Source organism: Ruditapes philippinarum, unplaced genomic scaffold, assembly GCF_026571515.1.
Source record: "Ruditapes philippinarum isolate M1 unplaced genomic scaffold, ASM2657151v2 ctg3554_1_1_1_1, whole genome shotgun sequence".
Lineage (NCBI taxonomy): Eukaryota > Metazoa > Mollusca > Bivalvia > Venerida > Veneridae > Ruditapes > Ruditapes philippinarum.
In genome coordinates, this window is record NW_026861669.1 from 20,703 (window position 1) to 41,655 (window position 20,953).

At 33.1% G+C, this 20,953-nt stretch overlaps 1 protein-coding gene across 1 annotated transcript; it reads right to left on the minus strand.

Annotated features, from left to right (window-relative positions):
- Window positions 1-14,033: 14,033 nt before the first annotated feature.
- LOC132716468 (uncharacterized) lies at window positions 14,034-18,607 on the minus strand. Its single transcript, XM_060699750.1, has 6 exons — window positions 18,190-18,607; window positions 17,769-17,864; window positions 16,673-16,767; window positions 15,776-15,887; window positions 14,938-15,020; window positions 14,034-14,549 (listed from the first exon to the last, which is right to left on the minus strand). Exons 1-6 carry the CDS (start codon window positions 18,488-18,490, stop codon window positions 14,184-14,186), a joined length of 1,053 nt encoding a protein of 350 aa, XP_060555733.1. The 5' UTR covers window positions 18,491-18,607; the 3' UTR covers window positions 14,034-14,183.
- Between the last annotated feature and the right edge of the window lie 2,346 nt (window positions 18,608-20,953).

The window sequence follows — 20,953 nt, forward strand, 5'->3', positions numbered from 1 at the left end:
GTCCATCATTTATCATGATATTAAAAAATATATAATAAGTATAAGTACTTTATTTCAGGATTATGTGATTGCCAAGCCTTATCATATTCATTTACAAAGTCTGTAAGCAGAGCACAAGGCACGACAAAGCTCGTTACAGCACGGTAAAGCTCTGTACAGCACGGTTAAGGTCGGTACAACACGACAGGGAACAGAAGAACTGAATAGATTCCTTTATTATACTAAAAGACAAAGCCAAACTTTATAACAATTTCTTAATTTGTTTAATAAAATTCTTAACTTTTTTGCAACTCATGTGAAATGCTATATAGATCTGTATAAAGATAGAGAAATACGGAATCCCTATAAAGAACATCCAAAACGACAAAATTGAAAATATTGCAGACTTGGTTTGAGTGAGCCTATTCATGGACGGTACTGGAAAGTGCAAGTTACCGTTCACGCCCCCTTGCGCCGGCTTAAGCAAACATTTTAATGGTAATGGTGAATTTTTTAATTTAGAAACATCCGCTGATGTGTTAGTCGCATTTGCTCTATATTCATTTTGCATGTTCTGAATTTTGGAAAATACACCATTAATGAAAACAAACCTTTATTCACACTTTCCTCACCCAATTAAAAAAAATCTAATGTGAAAATTTTCTTACCTTTATAGCGTTTGTATCCGGCTTTATGTAAATATCTGACAAAGAAAATGCAGAATGAAAGTCCAATGGATATAAGACTATGTTTAAATATCTATGATTGATTTTGTATGAAATAAAAATATAAGTATGATTAATTCCAGCTCTCGTGGAGGATATATAGCTAGCCTCGTTCTGGCTGATTAATTCTTCATCTCAAAAGGCTCAAACTAAGGCGCTTTCAAACATCATTAAAGGATAACAATAGAAGATGATTATGTTCTCGCCTTGTCCTACAATGATAATTGTTCGTTGCGACAGGAAGCGAGTCCCTTAAGCACAATGTTTGACTTAAGTTAATTATCTAGTTTATTGATAATTAATCAAAAGGTGAGAAAATTCTTAGATTTCTGAAATAGATAACACCTTTTCCGATCTTCAGGCCGATTATGATCACGAAAGATATTGTTTTTTCTATTGTTTTATATATGTATTTACAAATAAGTGGAAAAGCATTAATTGAAATTAAGGGATGAATTTTTTTATGTCAAAAACAAAAAGTTGTTGAATGTAAGATAATTAAATGGAAAATTAGCTAGAAAAAGATTTTATCTCATCCGCAATGGTAATTTTACAAATACCTGTCATAGAACAGAACATTTTAGACTTGAGCATTTTGCTCCTCATCTATAATATGATTATACATGGAAATGAACTTACACGAATTTAATATTCTATATATCACATACCAAAAATGAAGATCGTATAAAGCGAAAAAGACCCATTTTTCATTAACGCGTCTATAATATAACGCTAACATTTAACCGTCTTTAACGCTATGTTTATAATATTATAATAATTTTATTATAACGAAAATGACGTAAAAATATATGCAATGCCGTGCAACATCATTTTTACGGAGTCCCAAAAGCGGTACCGGTTTGTGATAAAATAGACTAACATTGCATCAAGTCGTTTTCAATCAAATCCAATCAAGCTCATAAAGCTTGTTAATTTTATAATATTTTATATGTACTTGAAACAACGAGGTACTATATTTGTACAAGTTGGAAATAAACTTTTCTTCTTCTTCTTCATAAAACCAAAATCAATGTTTGCCAACTGCTATAGATGCAAAAGTCACGCAGCAAATTCATAGTTCTCAAATGTCTTTAGTACTTCACAAGCTTATATTTTTATTTAAATTAGTAATAAATACTGCACGTTTGTAATGTCGCTTTTTATTGGAAAATCTTTGCAATTATTTACGAGGATATACAACCTCAAATTAAATAATTTTACTTCTTATTATAATTTCTTTATAATTTTTGACATGTTATATTGCCGTGTATTAACGATTGTTCGTAATATAACCATCTCGATGTCGTGTATAAACAATTGTTCGTAATATAACCATCTCAATGCCGTGTTTAAACAATTGTTCGTAATATAACCATCTCAATGCCATGTTTAAACAGTTGTTCGTAATATAACCATGTCGATGTCGTGTTTAAACAATTGTTCGTAATATAACCATCTCGATGTCGTGAATAAACAATTGTTCGTAATATAACCATCTCAATGTCGTGTATAAACAATTGTTCGTAATATAACCATCTCGATGTCGTGTATAAACAATTGTTCGTAATATAACCATCTCAATGCCGTGTTTAAACAGTTGTTCGTAATATAACCATGTCGATGTCGTGTTTAAACAATTGTTCGTAATATAACCATCTTGATGTCGTGTATAAACAATTGTTCGTAATATAACCATCTCAATGCCGTGTTTAAACAGTTGTTCGTAATATAACCATCTCGATGTCGTGTTTAAACAATTGTTCGTAATATAACCATCTCGGTATCGTTAATAAACAATTGTTCGTAATATAACCATCTCGATGTCGTGAATAAACAATTGTTCGTAATATAACCATCTCGATGTCGTGTATAAACAATTGTTCGTAATATAACCACCTCAATGCCGTGTATAAACAATTGTTCATAAAATAACCAACTCCATGTGGTTTGGGTTATATAAGCTTAATACAGTTAATGCTGGTAATACAATTTGTCAAATCTTTATAACTATATAATCCCGGTAATTTGTTGGTTTTCATAAATGACCAATCACTAGTCATGTGGTTTTAAATACTTATACGTAATGTTCTGTCTAACTGAAAAATCGTCGTTATCTTGATGTTTAACACCAGAAATGTTTTTTTTTAATTATATCAAAATTTCAAATTGACAAATCCTTAGTCTCGATGGTATTTGAAGATTCATATATCGTTCCTGTGCAAATGAAAAATGGCGGTCAGTAAAGTCTACCTCTTTTGCAGAATTTAGTTGTTGTTATAAATTTCGAAGATAAATGTCAGTCAATGTCTAAGTAAGACAATGTAATGTAGAGAAGTACAGATGGGTTGGCAACGTTAGAATGCATTAAAAAAAACAAAAAAAAAACACTGCTTATCTGTCTGATCATCATCATCATCATCATCATCATCATCATCATCATCATCATCATCATCATCATTATCATTATTACAGATAATAACGTTCATGTACATTTCGATTAAAGTCTACCTTATTTAGCTTTTTTGTCTTCTCCTATTCATTAATGATAAAGTTGCAGGGTCTTTCACTAAGCCAGGAACGTATATAAATATTAATTCAGAAAAATATTTCTGCAAAGTTAAATATTGAGTTACCATTAAAAGCTATTTTTAGTTTGTAAAAGGTGTTTAATGATTCAAGATTTGACATTGATAGTATCTTTATTTGATTCTCTAAGTTTTGTTATAATTGAGCCGTGACATGACAAAACCAACATAATGGGTTTGCGACCAGCATGGATCCAGACCAGCCTGCGCATCCGCGCAGTCTGATCAGGATCCATGCTGTTCGCTTACCAACCCTATTACAATTAGAGAAACTGATAGCGAACAGCATGGATCCTGATCAGACTGCGCGGATGCGCAGGCTGGTCTGGATCCATGCTGGTCGCAAACGCACTATGTTGGTTTTGTTGTGACGCGGCTCATATTATATAAAGCATCCATGCCATCATTTTGTTACTTTAGACTGGTTGTATAATAATATATTTGATAAGTTAAATGTCAGTGAGTGTCAAATAATGTGCAAATGGTCAAACGCAATTTGTCGATAATTTTAATGCCTTTATTCAATGATATATTATTTATATTAAATCATTTAGTAATGTAATGCCAAAACGTTTTATATAAGCATATCTAACAAACGGTATCTATTTTAACCAGATTGAGTTCCTACTTTAAACTTAAATTTGGGGAATCTAGAATAGTTAATAGATAATAGAACAGATAGTGTCTCTACAGAATTTATTTTAGTTTGTGATGGAAGCTGTAAGCTTATTGAAACACTCGAATTCGTTCCTGGAACCAACCAGTACTAAGCGATAAGTGTACAGTTTCTTGCTCAAGAAAACAACTTCTTGCTCTTGACGGATTTTGAACCCACGCAATCATTAACAGGTCAACCACTCGGCAACGCCACCACATATCTTGATTTTTTATAACTTGAAAAGCGCTAGCATAAGGCAAATTTCAACATCAATTTTTACTTTACATTAAAATCAAATCACCAACAAAATCTAAAAACATTTGACAACATAATTGATGAGCAGGTAAAATCAGGACAGGCTATTTAGTAATTATCATGTTATATAGTTGTCTTTCATTAAGTTCGAACTCTCTCTAGATAGTTCTTTTTCTTACAAGGTAAGATTTCAACGAGAATGCACTATTGCAGTGTGTAGTATAATAATAAGCAGTATTATAAATGTATTAGTGTGAAATATTTCCGCTGAGTGAAAATTAGGGATATTTTATCAAGATTTACTTGTATAAAACAGTTTGAAACGACAGCTGGTATACGTACACGGTGTTATAATCTTGACGGTTGATAATTGTAACGTATGTTACTGCCAAATACAAATATACAAATATCTTTACTTCTCTCAGGTCAAGGTATTGACAACATGATGCAAATAAATATTCACAAGGTTTCGAGCCATTATCAAATCTTTACACATTACTGCATCGAAATATTTAAAAAAATACGATGGTTATTTGTTTATCTCAGAAAGCGAATAAAACACCACGCAATATAAATGATAATATAAAAAAATATACATGTAAAGTGGGACGAAACCTGGGAGTTATTTTTTTTGTCCCAGGACGAAACTAACTATAAAAGCGTACAGTATTAATGTTGAACTGCTTGAAAAATACGATACCTTCTACAAAACATATAAAACATTATAAGAATATGAAAGGAATCTTCTGATATATTCTATGTTGAAATAACGTACAGTTAGATTATATCTTTGCTTAAGTATCAAGGAAAACAGCTGCTCTCTCAGTGGCATATATGGACATACATTTTAAGATATGAATTGCAGCTGCTTCGAAACCTCAAATCTCATTGGCTATATCAATTTTACCTAACACTCTTATACAATATTCTATGACCTTTATACAGTTTAAATAAACTGAGATACTGATTTACTTTAGGTATATTGAAGACAGTTTCTTGTATCGAAGTTTTTGGCATTAAAAATGATAGTGCTCTTAAATTGTGTTAGTTAGTTTTTTTTTAAAATAAACTGACAACAATTGACTTAGTAAACTTAAAATCCGTGCGAAATAATCATGAAATACATGTGTATGATAAAAATCTCAAACCGATTTTAAACTATTTCAAAAGTACACACATTTCATTGTGCATTGTATATAAGATAAATCTAAGTCGCCGACTTCTAATAACTTGCCCCTCACTGCTATGGGTTCGAATCCTGTCTGAGGCTTTGTATTCTTTCATGTTTTTAAGCTAGCTTATGGAAAGCCGGTTGTTCTACACAAGTGCCCTCTCATTCCTTAAATAATGCATAACGGGAAACCTGAGGTCTTCCTTCATCAGCATGATGTTTATTTTTCTTTCAGATGACAGCAATGACGAGGATTGAGCGACAAGAAATTTCATTCATACTGGACATAAAAAAACAATACTAAGAATATCATGCGCTCTGACGTCATCAACAAGTTGTCCAATCTCGAAACGCTTTTAGCTGACTTACAAAAAAGAGCTTATAGTTGGAAAACGGACTTAGTTTAGTTTAAACATATTTATTTAAGCTCGATTACGAAACAAGTTCTTGCAACTTATATAATCACATTCGAGTCCGTTTCCTGGAACCAAGCAGTACTGGTGTCATGTGGAGTGACCCAAGTAGGGCTCGAACCCATGATACCTGGATTAAGATGCAGACCCTTTGACCACTAGGCCACCACTTCCCTTCATGAGTGGTGACCTTGAATGTCTGGCGCGCATTTGGAGTGAACGGAAAGTATGAGTTTGTTATTTTTGTCAAATAAGAAGACATGCACAATGAAGTCGTTTGATATTTAAAGCGACAATAAACAAGGGACAATATTCTCCAAAGATACTTTAAAACAAAGTTAAGATCTCGCATTTTATGTAAGGTACCAGAGAACTCAGGCATCAAATCTGATTCAAATGAAAAGAACAGCACACACTTATGCGTTTTCTTGGTTGAATCCGATTTAAATGAAATTTGTACATTTCTTACTTTTTGCGGGAATGTTGTTGCTGAAAAACTAGGTAAAGGAATACAAAGGAGGCCATATGCATTATGACTCAAAGCAGTCAGGTGCGTCCGTGGCCGAGTGGTTAAGGTCGTTGACATCAAACCACTTGCCCCTCACCGCTGTGGGTTCGGATCCCGACAGGGTCTTTGGATTCTCTCATGTTAGGGAGCTATCCAGCTAGCTTACGGAACGTCGGTGGTTCTTCTCAGGTGCCCGTTCGTGCCTGAAATAATGCACGGAAGGGCACCTGAGGTCTTCCTCCACCAGTAAAGCTGGAATGTCGCTATATGACCTATACTGTGTCGGTGTGACGCAAAACCCAATCAAACAGCGACTCAAAGCAGTCGATAGAAAGTACAAATTTCCGATCAAAATATTGCAAATATTTGAAAACAACCTGGGTTTAAGCAAAACATTTCACAATGAAGAGAACTGAGAAAAGAACAACATCTACTGGATCGTATACTGGGGCTCTACAGAAACATATATCATTCTGTTGACAGACAGTAGTTGTGAACGGTTGACATTCAAGCATTGGTGAACCAAAACAACATGCCCTAACCAAGACAGGACCCCAGTTGTCACCGTTTGCAGAGCAGACGACACTGATACAATAAAAACACTGTGGTACTATTTTAATATATATTGAAGAAATAAATGAGATTGATTCAACAGAAATGCATGGCATATCAGAAGTTTCAAGTATCTGAATGGCAATTGTGATTCTCACGATTTGAAAAGAAAACGTACAGAAAGATACATTATGCAACTATTTAAAGGCCAAACAGACATGTGTCGCTCTTTATGGAATAAAAACTGTGATTCTGATACAGAATGTGTAAGTGAAATTTCCGAGCCATATGAACACTTTATTTAGCTGTAGATACTGGTGAGATTGACCGTTATAGCATTGTAGCTTTCCATAAATATCAGTATAAATTTCATCTAATATTTATATAAGATGACATTTATACTGATATACTCGTATATGAAAATCATTTACAATTTCTTTATAAAATCTAAATCTCGACGTTTTTGCGCATCATATGCATAATTATCTTTTTATGTGAAACCGAAAGTCCGAATGTAGATCTTGAAGAAGAATGAAAAATAAGGACAAGAACAACATCAACATCATCATAAACAACAAAAAATGTGTAAAATTGATCAAAACGAACTTCTGCCATATTTCTTTGGGCTTTCTTCATACAATAAGGTCAATTTCATAACAAAGATTGAGAAGTAACAAAACAAAAAAAAGACTGAGTATTTTTTGGTGTACCAACAAGTACTTTTTGCATGGGCACACAGGGTGAGGCGGGGGAGACTAACAAGTACATGTATTATCTGGCACGAAAATAATCCCAGCGGTAAAACATAGAATTTTATGCAAATGGTGTTTCAATAAATATTAATCCTTCATTTATGAAACGTGTACGTGCAACTTATATATAATAATTTTTCAGTTTCGTCTTGACTTTCTCTTTTCTACAATGTATTCATACCGTTGCTAGCTGTCTTGGAAATGTTCTATTTTTTATATCAAACATTTAGTTGAAACATATATACATGTATATGCATTAACTAGATTGTGATGCCAGTTTGAAGCTTTTACGTTCGGACCATACACAGATTTTTTAGAATAACACTATAGTGTCGAATTGAAGGCTCGATAATCACTTATATACGAGAAATTAAATTGTAAATAACCACGGAATTTCATATATAAACATTCAATTCTGAGCAACTGATGCAATGGCGGGTGGAACGGGGATAGGCAGGTGGGGGAGGCATGGACGTGAACATTCAAGAAGAGGATCAATCTTTGCGGCCTGGTTTGGGCCTGCGATATTGTTAGTTTTTTGCGACCGGCATTTTTTTATTTTACTTTTGACATTTGATTTTAATCACTTCAACCCAAGATCCCTTGGCCGAGAAACCTTAAACACTGTGCTAAACTCTCTTCATGCTGAGGGTAGCGATGACGTCAATCCGGAAGTTGAGGATTCTTTTAAGAGTTTTGACCAGAATGGTATGACCAATGGAATACCGTTAGAAGACATTTATTTGCCTATAACACAGGGAGAAATTCGGAAAGCATGTTCTAAATTAGAAAGAAAATAAATGAGTAGTATATTGAAACGATAGGTATTGTTATTGATTCATTAGAAATTTTATTCAACGACATTCTTAACAGGTATGGAAATACCGGTGAAAATTAAACTCAATTTATTTGACGCATATGTGCCATCTATATTATGTTATTCATGAGAGAAATGGGGATTTAATAATGCAGAATGTCTTGAGAGACTTCATAGAAATTTCCTAAAGAGACTGTGAAATGTTAAAATAACAACTTGTAATGCTGTTGTTGGATTGTGAAAATGGTGAGAGAAAAAATGGTTATAAAATGTTAAAATGTTACTGACTCAACTAGGGTTAGCTGAAGTTTGGCTATTTCCAACATCTGTTAATATGAATGTATTTTTACACGTACTGAAACAGAATGTAGAATTCGAATGGATAATAGCCCAAGTTTGACTTTGTTTAGAGAATTGAAAGAGGGTCTAGAGTTATCTGTGTATCTTATAAAAATAAATAATTTCAAACATATTCAAAAATAAGAATGTCCTCGCATTGTCTTAATATCGAATATGGAAGACACATAGACTATGTGAATTGTGTGATAAGCTAACAATTGAGGATGAATTTCATTTTGTACTGGAATGTAACATATTCAAAGATATACGTAGGAAATATATGTCAAGATATTATAGGCAGAGACTTAGTACATGTATGATGAAATTTGTTGAGCTTATATGAAGACAGAGAACAAACGTTTACTTCATAACATCGCATTATATTTCTTAAAGGCATTTAAGAAACGGCAAGAGTTACTAAACCGTGATTAAAATACAACACTCTCGTAAATATGATAAAATGTGTATTTATATATGAATATTATTGGCATGTATGGTATGTATTTATATTTTTTGTATATGTCTATATGCTGTACCATGCATACGACTAAATAAACCTTCTGTTTATTCATTATTCGATAGTACATAGAATATTCCCTTAATTTCAATTAAAAATGTTCACTTATTTGTAAATACATTATACATGTATAAAACAATAGAAATACATTATCTTTCGTGTCATAATCGGCCTGAAGATCGGAAAAGGTGTTATCTATTTCAGAAATCTAAGAATTTTCTCACCTTTTGATTAATTAACAATAAACTAGTTAATTAACTTAAGTCAAACATTGTGCTTAAGGGACTCGCTTCCTGTCGCAACGAACAATTATCATTGTACGACAAGGCGAGAACATAATCATCTTCTATTGTTATCCTTTAATGATGTTTGAAAGCGCCTTAGTTTGAGCCTTTTGAGATGAAGAATTAATCAGCCAGAACGAGGCTAGCTATATATCCTCCACGAGAGCTGGAATTAATCATACTTATATTTTTATTCCATACAAAATCAATCATAGATATTAAAACAAAATCGTTTTATTTATATTTTGTGTTGATTCTATAATTTCCACCATTAGAATTTTCTTGATAAAAGGAAATAGAGGATAAAAAAGGGTAAGAAATTATGTATTTTTTGTATATAGATATAATTGGAAATGCATATTTATTTAAAAGTAGGCATTGATGAGGCTGTTGTTATTGTTGTAGATGATGATGTTGTTTTTGAAGTTGATGATGTTGTTGGCGATGGTGTTGGTGGTGTTTATGATGTTGACAACGTTAGTTTCATCTGCAATGTCGCATTTCCACTTTTACCGGTGCTTTAACTGTTGTATGATATTTCGGAAATGAAAGTTGCACTAATATTATTTATTACATGTCTCGCCATTTACTTGTCTCTGTATTTTTTCCTTATGAGCCTGGGAGAATATTATAATTTAATTAATAAGCTAAATGACGATGATGTCAAATTTCTTAAAAATATAAATACGCCTATCATACTTTTCTATTTAGAATAAAACATCATTGTTGTACATCAACAAATATATTTTGATTACATTAATTCAAACATCATTATTTGACATGGCCGCGTGCGCTTTTTACCAATGACAATATCTGACCTACAATCTCCCGTAAATTAAAAGGGAGGCTGGGTGATAATAACATCTACACCGTATTTGACAATTCTTACCCCCAAGGTCTTCTGCAAACAATACAGAATTAGAAAGTAACACAATATCTTGATTTTTTTTATTTCTTTATATACGCTGGCATCTGATATTAATTTCTTTATTTACACTTAATTACTCCCACCTACCGTATCTTCATCAAAATCTTCAAATATTTGACAAGATAATTAAAATACGTAACATCATATAGAGGGCAAGTCATTCAATTTTATCCTTTTTTTTATTTGAATCCTTTTTCATTGAGTTTCAATCATTCAGAAATGGCTTCAGTTCATGCAGTTTAAGATTTTAACAAGTAGAGAGGGATCTCAGGTGTTACAGTGTGTAATACAATAAATATAAGTGAGAAATATTTCGGTAGGGAGTAAAATTAGGGATCTTTTTTTGGATTTATCAGTTTATATGACAGATGGTAGGTACATAGTAAATACAAAGGTGTTAAAATCTTCAAAGTAAATAATTGTAACGTATGTTACAGTGTCTAGTCTTAACACCTTGCCGCATGATTGATTCTTCAAATAAAGACAAAAATTCTGTATTTGTTAGTTAAAATTCCGAGTATAACTTACTTATTTATCTGCGGCTAAGTGATTTAGCATACAATTACGAAGGATATATCATTCGTATACAACTATAAACGGGAATAGCTTTTAACATGAAGTACGTAATCTATTTAATGAATATATTACATAAGGACTATAAATGAACTATTTAAAACAAATTGTCAGGAAAGTATATATATATTTACAAATGTATACATAATTCATTATACATTGAAAACGTAGGTCATTGTGTTAATTAATGCATGCAAATAAAAATAAGCACTTTAAGCAAAATGCAATTAGCCCAGTTTAGCAATATATTTGAATTCATCCAAATAAAAAATAGGTTAATGTTGCATTTTTTTTTGGTTGAAATTTATATACGTGTACATAGCTTTACTACTTAGCATAGCACCTGCTCTATTTGGCGGTAAATTGTGGCTAGTTTTATTTACGAGTATATAAGTTCTCTTATTTAAAACGCAGCTGCTTCCACTTTTTGAAGCTCATTGGATAAATTCTATAACATACAACTAATCAATCTTTCATCTTAATAAAAGTCCAAAATTTGTATACTGGGTTTGATTGGGAATAAACGCAAGATGGCTTCTTGTATTAAAACTTTGGATGAGCATGTAACTAATAAATTGACATTTATTTGAGTAATTAATGAACAAATTTGCAAACAAATAATATGTACTTCATGAAATGTTAAAGATCATTTATAACTATTTTGAAGTTAAATAATAATAATATGTGATATATCAACACATTAAAATCAATTACGCTAAAACTTAATTCATAGTAATAATTTATAACTAATAATAAATGTTTCTCTATTATTTTTTTTCAGATGGCTGTTTTAAAAAAGATAAAGCGACATGAAATCCCGTTCGTTTTGGACGGCAAGAAAATTATCAAACATGTTACTAAGAACACCACGTGCGCTGATGTCATCAAGAAACTACCAAATCTACAGACGCCATTAGCGGTCTTTCAAAGTGTTGACGGAGTTGAAAAGGAGCTTACGGGTAAAACGAAGTTGTTGAAAGTTTGGCGCACAAATGGAGCTACAAGAAAAGTCGAGTTTGTTATCAGGAAGTCGAAAATGGTGTCAGATGTAAATAAATCTGCAAAGGACGTTAAAACCTGCCAATATTCGAGTGTAAAAAGTGCCCCAGGAAAGAAACTCTCCAAAGATACATTAAAACAAGTGTCAGACCTCGCATTTTATGTAAGGTACCAGAAAACAAAACTTCAAGCTCTAGAACAAAACTCGGACATCAAATCTGATTCAAGTGAACAGAATAGACTTATGAAGAGATTGACGTCACAAGCTTCAGTGAACAGCATGGACGCTTTCTTGGCTAAAGCCGATTTGAACGAAATGGCCAAATTTCTTACGTTTTGTGGAGAAGTGACTGCTGAAAAACTAGGTGAAAGAAAGCAAAGAAAACAACCTGGGGAGTTTTCCGTAGAATCAGTGAATTGTGATGAAAGGCAGACGACCGGAAGTTCAAAATTTGGATTTACATATAGAGAACAAGTTATTCAGAAATGTTTAAAATCAACAAAACTTGGATTTAAACAAACTTTCGCTCATAAGAAAACTGTAGAGAGGACAACATCTACCGGAACAATAAGTTCAACAGATACAGGGTATCAATCTATTGACAGTGAATGTGAACGCTTATCTAAGACATCAGATTCAAGCATTGGTGAACACAAATATCATGCCCCAATCCTTACCAATATAGCAGATGTACCAAGACACAGCACCCCAATTATCGCCGTTCGTACACAGAAACGCAGAGCAGACGACTTTGATACAACATTTAACGCTGACAATGCATTGGTATTCAAAAATCTTAAACAAATGAACGAAATTCAAGGTAAATCTATGATTCTTCAGAAATTTATGGCAGATCAGACGCTCCCAGTAGCTGCGGAACATTTTGGAAATAAAGATTATAATTCCCCGGATGTGAAAAGAAGGCGTATAGAACGATACAGTATGCCAGCATTTAGAAGCCAAGAAGACGTGTGCCGCTTCTTATGGGATAAGAACTGTGATTCAGATTCTGAGTGTGAAAGTGACATGTCTGAGCCATGTGAAGATCTAGATGTAGCATTTAATGCCGGTCAGACAACAGACTCCCAATCTAGAACACTGAGACGTGAGTCAGCCATCTCGAATCTGAACAGATTCTCTCTTCTGTCACGTGAAGTAAATGCCAGGGATTCGTCTTCATCTCAAACAAGGACCCTAAGACGTGAATCAGCTATTTCGAACCTCAACCAATTTTCACTTCTATCACGTGATATCGGACTAGACACTTTTGATGAAAGTAATGGGTTTGACTACTCGTTTGATTGCTCATTTCCAAGAATGGATGAAACCAAGTCTGAAGATTTCAGCATGGACTTTAGCTACGATTATGACGAAAGTGATAATGAAAACGAGGCTTTGTGTAATGAAGACGAATGTATGGACAGTTTCATGAAAACTAGATCGTTCATTGATGTATCAGGGGACGCAACTGTTTGTGATGTTTAAGAGTTGTCCAAACGCTGATGAATGTCTTGGAGGACAGTACAGACCAAGAGATGGCTGTGTAAAACGTCGTACAACATTGTAATTATTAAACTATACAAACGGAAATGATTATATTTTAAGAAAAGTGCTTCATTGTTTTGTATCTATATATAGTCTATAAATATCGTCGTTAAAGTTTGGTAAAATATATTATCTTGTTATGAGTTTATGTAAATATTGTTATGTATAAAAGAATAATTAATAGAATATCATTATCATAATAAAATATATATATATACTACATAATTGGGTTTGTTTATATTCTGTAAAATATTGACAAAAAACTCACTAAATGTCACTAAATGTCGCTTATATAAATAATGAGAAAACTGGCACATTTCATTCTCTCCACATACAATGTACATCACAATTTTCATCTTTAATATATATACATTAAAAAAGTTATTTTTCTCAGGTGCGTTTATGTGTCTTAAATAAAATCAGAAACTATCATAGTATAACAAAATTGTTTAATTAAAAGCTAAATACATGTACGGAAGCTTGATACGCAATATAAACATGCAGCAATGGAGGTGAAGTTCTCAGTAATTAACAGGTTGAAATGGTCAGAAATTATAAAAGTAAAAGAATTATAAAATTGTTTTATGAAATGCTTGATTCTTGCATATTTATCACAACAATTCCATCTGAAGTTTCACCGGATGTCGCCTCGCTTTCATTTTCATCGCAAATTGCTCGTGCGGGAGAAACTTTCCGGGTGTAGAGTTCTTGCATCCGTTTCAGTTGATCAGTTGTTATTGGCAGTGAAGAATGCCAAACGCTCGGCGTTGAATATTCCTGGTACCATTTCGGCTCTACGGATAAAGCTGACTCCCAGCCATGATCGCCCGTTTCTTTCCTGACCCTTTTCTCCAGTTCAAATACTCTTTGAATAATTGAGTTGGCAGTGTCCCGCAGGAATGCACGTTCGTATAGCTGCATCTGTATATGTTTGTCCATTTGAACTTGCTGCAATATAAACAAACAACGCTCTATCACATATCAGAAAAGAGACCAAATGTTTTTTAGAAAAATTGAACAATAACTCATACACGCGTTTCAGCATGCCAGAATTTTCCACATTAACATGCTACAAAAAGTCTTAAAATAATTAAGAACGCAACATGATTTTATTTTGGATAATTCATTACTTTTTGAACATTGTACATCATCACTTTAACATAAATATACAAACTATATAACGTTTATATTGAGCAAACAATATAGACTTATATTGAATCTAATAAGACTTTTAAACATTTCAAAAGTTAATATATTTCCTCCACCATATTCAATTGGTGAGCATTTTAATTAAAACACGAATTCATTTTAAACGAAAAAAATATTTGATTTTTACCTGGCGCTTCAATATTTCAATGTCTTCTTCCAGCTTTGCAAACGCTGTTGGATTGACGTACATTTCACTCAAGTTGAATGAATCTAATAAAAGAAAGCAAGGCTGTGAACATAAAATCAATGATTGTCAATGAAAACGGAATGACTGATTTTTCTTTTCGTTCAAGATTTTTCAAATATAATAAACATTTTTGACAAGGTTTATAACACAATCTCTCGTATGCCTTCAGTTGATTTACAAAAGTAAGATGTGAGCAACTTTTTTCAAATTTGCCATAAAAGGCGATCTTTATAGAGTTTCTGGACGAAATTTATCTATTGTATTATCTTGTAATAGCAAAATAAACTTTTATGAGAAATGATGGAAGCATCTATTTATTTAGGAGCAAAACACCGATTAATAAAGTCAACTGAAAACCAGAGAGCATACATGTATATTGTTTATATAAAGCCATTATAAAAAGCAAATTATGCCTCAGAAATTCATATTTTTTAAATTCTTTAGAAATGTCAAACATGTGTTAAATAATGTTTTAATAATGGGTTTACAGCGTGTTAGATGTTTTACAAATGAAGAAAGTAGCGCTGGACATGCAGTTATGTGGCAAAGGTAGCAAAATGTAAAACAAAGTGGTTATTGGACTTCTATACAAAATACTAATTCACTATAATTATACCAATCGCCAACAGAGCAAAAGAGGCAAAAAATTTTCATCTATATGGCAAATGATTAACTTTTTGGAAACTGTAAAAAGATACCAAAAATAAAAAGGTTTTGAGAAATAAAAATGATAGCATTTCTGTGACATAATGAACCTTTTACACCTGTAAATATGTACCCTTATCAGTGATCATAAAGATAGACCGTTTTCTGTCGGTGGCCGAGGCCGACTTGTCCTTCAATGCAGCTATCTCAACGGTCTCAGCTTCACGTCTCATTTCCCGTAAATCCTATAAATATGTAATTGACAAATTTATTGGTTTACTTCCATTTTTCGTCAACAATAAGAAGAAAGTAACAGGACTAAGGAGGAATCTAACAGGACTAACCAACGAAACCCATGCTAAGTTTTCATAATATTCTTGACTGCATGCATATTTTAAGTCACCTTTTTCTGCAAACTGATAACGGAAGTCAAAGAAGACATACTGTAAAATATGCATTGCTGAAACCGGAAATGAGTAGCCATTGCCATCTATTTACTGTAAGGCCAGTCTGTATATCTGTTCAATCTGACCAGACTCTTTACTATTGGCTGACTAAATTTTAATTTCAAGTTGATATCCCCAAAATTGACAATGAACAGTTCCAAAGGAAAGCTCGTCAAATTCATTAAAAAATCTAACAGTCAAATGTCTCAAAATAAAAAAATATTACGCATAAGGTCTTTTTTCTTAGTGAAACAATTCACTGAAATGAAATGAAAAACGAGATTTCAGAAATATATGCCTATGTTTAAGGGGTATATACAAAAGGAAAAAAAGACAAATAAAAATATAAACAAATTGTCAAAATAGATACATGCTATGTAATTTGATAAGTCGTTTTAAAGCAAAGAATCTTCATCAAATATATCTATACTAACTGATCGTCTACAGAAAAAGAACACTTATTGTAAACAAGCCACAAAAGGCCATTATTTGAACATTGATAATACAAAAAAAACTTGAGATACCTAACGTAAAACAGGCCAAACACCGGTCTTTCTAGGGTTACTAAATAATTAGATGAATACCTTCAAAGAAATTAGTTTTTCTTGTGTTTCAAACAGGTCCTCGTAGGTATTGTCTATATTTGTTTTCATCTTTGCTAGCTGCATCCCCATCTTTCCTATAAAATAAAATTAGCCGCGTCACGACAAAACCAACATAATGCGTTTGCGACCAGCATGGATCCAGACCAGCCTGCGCATCCGCGCAGTCTGATCAGGATCCATGCTGGTCGCTATCAGTTTCTGTTCTTGTAATAGGGTTGGTAAGCGAACAGTATGGATCCAGATCAGACTGCGCGGATGCGCAGGCTGGTCTGGATCCATGCTGTTCGCAAACGCACTATGTTGGTTTTGTCGTGACGCGGCTCAAATGAACTATGGTGAATATCACATGACTATTTGACACAAGGCAAAGATATAATGTTCTTTACCTGTCCTAACCGAAACTGACGATCTTTTCCCACCAGTCTGCACGTCCGTTCATTTTTTTACCAGAATTTAAGCTTTAAGTAGCTTAATTTTTTATGTTTATATTAGAAATCTACAAACTTTACATGGATATTAGCGCAAAAAGTTAATAATCATAATTTGAAAGATTAAATACTTTAACCAATCTTTACTTACAATATTAAAAGTTCCTTGAAAATAAAAAATAACAGATTTGCTTCTTTTCTAGGATGGTTTAACTTTTCAATGTTGCTTGCATACCATTTAATTAAGTAAAACACATGACTTCTGGAAGAATTCACAATTTCAATGTTACTCTATGTAAAAATGAACAGGACCTAACTGATACTGCCAAAAAGTTACTGATGATATTGTGAAAGTTTTCACATATATCTAAAAGTAACGTCATCCCTAATAATGCGTTTCCATGGCAGTGCTTTGAAAATAAATTGTTCACTACCTCTCTCACCATCGGATAAGTTTGTTTTCACAGTACTTCCAGCGCTTTGATTTTTTGCAGATTATTTATGTCTACGAGCATTATTTTGCCTGTACTAAACCTTTCAATCCGATTTCTTTATGCAAAACGATATTATGAAGAAATGGCCTATTTGAATATTTTACTCTACAATTTTTATCTAATTTTGGTGTAAAGATAAAAACAATATTTCACCTCGACGTGTTTTGACGTCATTCAGATGTTCCTCTTTTCGATTTGTTGTCGCCTGCTGATGTTGACTGCCATTTTCTATGTACTCGGACAACACCGCTGAAAGACGCAAACATATTACTTAAATTTAACCCTTAACTTATTGAATTTGTGTAGTTGATTTGCCTTGCTTAGAAACTGGATCAGTTCATATAATGTTTAGAGGCACATGAAGCTTCAGAAATGATTTTTTATTTCTGTAGAAAGGAGCAACATGTGTTTTATAATATTGTAATAATTGATATCTATATAGAACATGTGAGATGCTTATCACCAGATTAAATAAAACACACGCCCAGATGGCCGCGCAATTATTTATAAACATTGAAAATTGTAGATCAAGTGACATTAATACAACATTAACATTTCAAGATTAAGTACATACCAATATCCCGTTTGAGAGCATCAATTTGTGTGTGCCTTTGTGATACCGCAATGTTTTCTTGTAGCATTCGAACTCCTATCTTGTCCATTGTTTCACTAAATGCTTGCACTGTAATCTGCATATTGTCTATCGTCTGCTCATGTTCATTTAAACTTTCGCGTCCTTGTTTCAATTCTTCTGCGAGGGCACCATAAAGATCGCGAATTTCATGACATTTCTTCAACAGTTCTATAATGTAGCTGGCAATTACACGCGACTCAAAAATCCCAGCCTGAGTCCCTACTGAGATTTCTAGAGACATTTGTTATCTGTGGTTGTCTCCAAATATCTCTAAAAGACCCTGAATAAATCGATACGACTTATTTTCGTTTTTCATTACATTCTGGCGTCTTAGCGTTGGCAAGCAACAAGTGACGCTATAATTTATGACGTCGGTTTATGACGTTAAAATTAATAGATTGTCGTAAACTCAACGTCAAAATGGGGCGCGGGTATCAAAATTCTAAATGTATGCGCTATGAAACACTTTACTTCAAAGGTAGATAACGCATAATTGACAGGAAATTAACAATCAAAGATTTAACTCCCTTGATGCGTATAAAAATGTTACCATGCTAATAACACTTGAAAATATTAAGGGCAAAAAGGCGGAATTTTTTACCCACAACGCCTACGTTGCTTGCATGGGGTTTGAATATTTTACCTATTTAAGATTATTTTGGCATATATTTAGTTTGAAAAGAACCACGGAATCCAGTATTAGCAATACAAAATGAGTTTGCTTCTCATATATGACTTGCATATTAAAATATTTCTGAAAGCACGCATATGCACATTGAGTTTTTACTTCCACATTTTTTCTTGAAATTGGTGCTATTATTGATTTTAGATTTTATTTTATAAGTAGATTATTTTGTTAGCTGTTTTTGAAACTCATTCGTTCGTTCGTTCGTTCGTTCCTTCCTTCCTCCCTTCCTTCATTCATTCATTCATTCATTCATTCATTCATTCATTCATTCCGAACTTATTTTATATGATGTCCGAAACCTGACATATTTTACATAAACAGGGATGTTTTGACAACTACAAGATCTTTTATCAAATTTTGACAAATCGTTTCACAACCAGTGGGGCCTTATAAGGTTACATGTGTTAATCATTTAGTGTAAGGTATTATATATGAATAAATTTACATACTTATGAATGAATCATTGAGAGAAAATATCCGAAGCATGAAAAAAAAACTATTACGATAAAATGTTTCTTACTTCATAAAAACCCATCAAAAAGAAAATTATTTTAATCCTATTTGATCTTCTGAAGTAGAAAATAAGAAAAATGTTACCCTGTACATGTTTTTATATTTAAAGTTTCGAGTGTTGCTTTTGGTTGTTGATGCATTTACAGGGACAAAAGAAGGTTGTTTGTTTATGTTCTGAACAATACTAGTGCAGCTACATTTTGGACAAAAGTCAAAACGTTTTCGATTTTTACCATTAAACATTTTGCTTCCTTACGATTTATTTAATAACTACTCACAGAATACAATGAAATATATTAGCCGCGTCACGACAAAACCAACATAGTGGGTTTGCGAACAGCATGGATCCAGACTAGCCTGCGCATCCGCGCAGTCTGATCAGTCCACTAGTAATAGAGTTGGTAAGCGAACAGCATGGATCCTGATCAGACTGCGCGGATGCGCAGGCTGGTCTGGATCCATGCTGGTCGAAAACCCACTATGTTGGTTTTGTCGTGACGCGGCTCATATGTAATGAACTGTTACACTATTAATGATACTAATGTACATTAATACAAATGTATATATAATGATTTATTACATGTACATTTGTAGTTTTGTATGAATATGATTTTTACAAATGAAGACTATTTAGTGTTTATACAAATCTCGTGCTTTTCACGTGCATCGCATTAATATATTAATGTAATATCCATGTACTTGTACATGAGCTTTTTTGGTAAATTAATGTTTACCAACATCACGCCTATGTCTATTTATAGTTAATGATTAACAGGGTATGAACGCGGCTGTTGTGAAATTAATCTTTCAGAATCTATTATTTTTTCTTGTTGATGTTTTCAACCAATAAAACTTTTCATTTACAATGTATATCGAAGTGACGCTATCCAAGAAATCTTTTTATGGTCATCAAATGAACGGTGAGTTTCGTATAATTGACCGTAATCCCACTATATTTTGCTAAGTCAACATGATTTGGCATAAAATGGACATCATATCTAACCCGTAACTAACTGAGCAAAGACTTGTCCAGCTTCCGTTGTTTTTAACTGTCCAGTATCTTCTTGTGGGATATTAAGACAAATATCCGCAGTTGGTCAGCAAACAGTATAAATCCTGATGGAACTGCAGAGATGGTCAGACTGTTGAGGCTCTCTATACTGGCAGAGATGGTCAGACTGTTGAGACTCTCTATACTGGCAGAGATGGTCAGACTGTTGAGGCTCTCTATACTGGCAGAGATGGTCAGACTGTTGAGACTCTCTATACTTGCAGAGATGGTCAGACTGTTGAGGCTCTCTATACTGGCGACAAAGGTCGACCACTCTTTAGCAGGTTAAGGGCTTTAACCTACTTAGTTAATGACAATGACAATGGCATACCGGTAGTTCTGGAATAAGCGATCTTTAAAATTTTATGGTCCAATGAAATATTGGCTAAATATTTTGTTGCATAACCCGTCACTACAACTGCAATCAAGGAATAAAGAGCTGAATGTGTCGA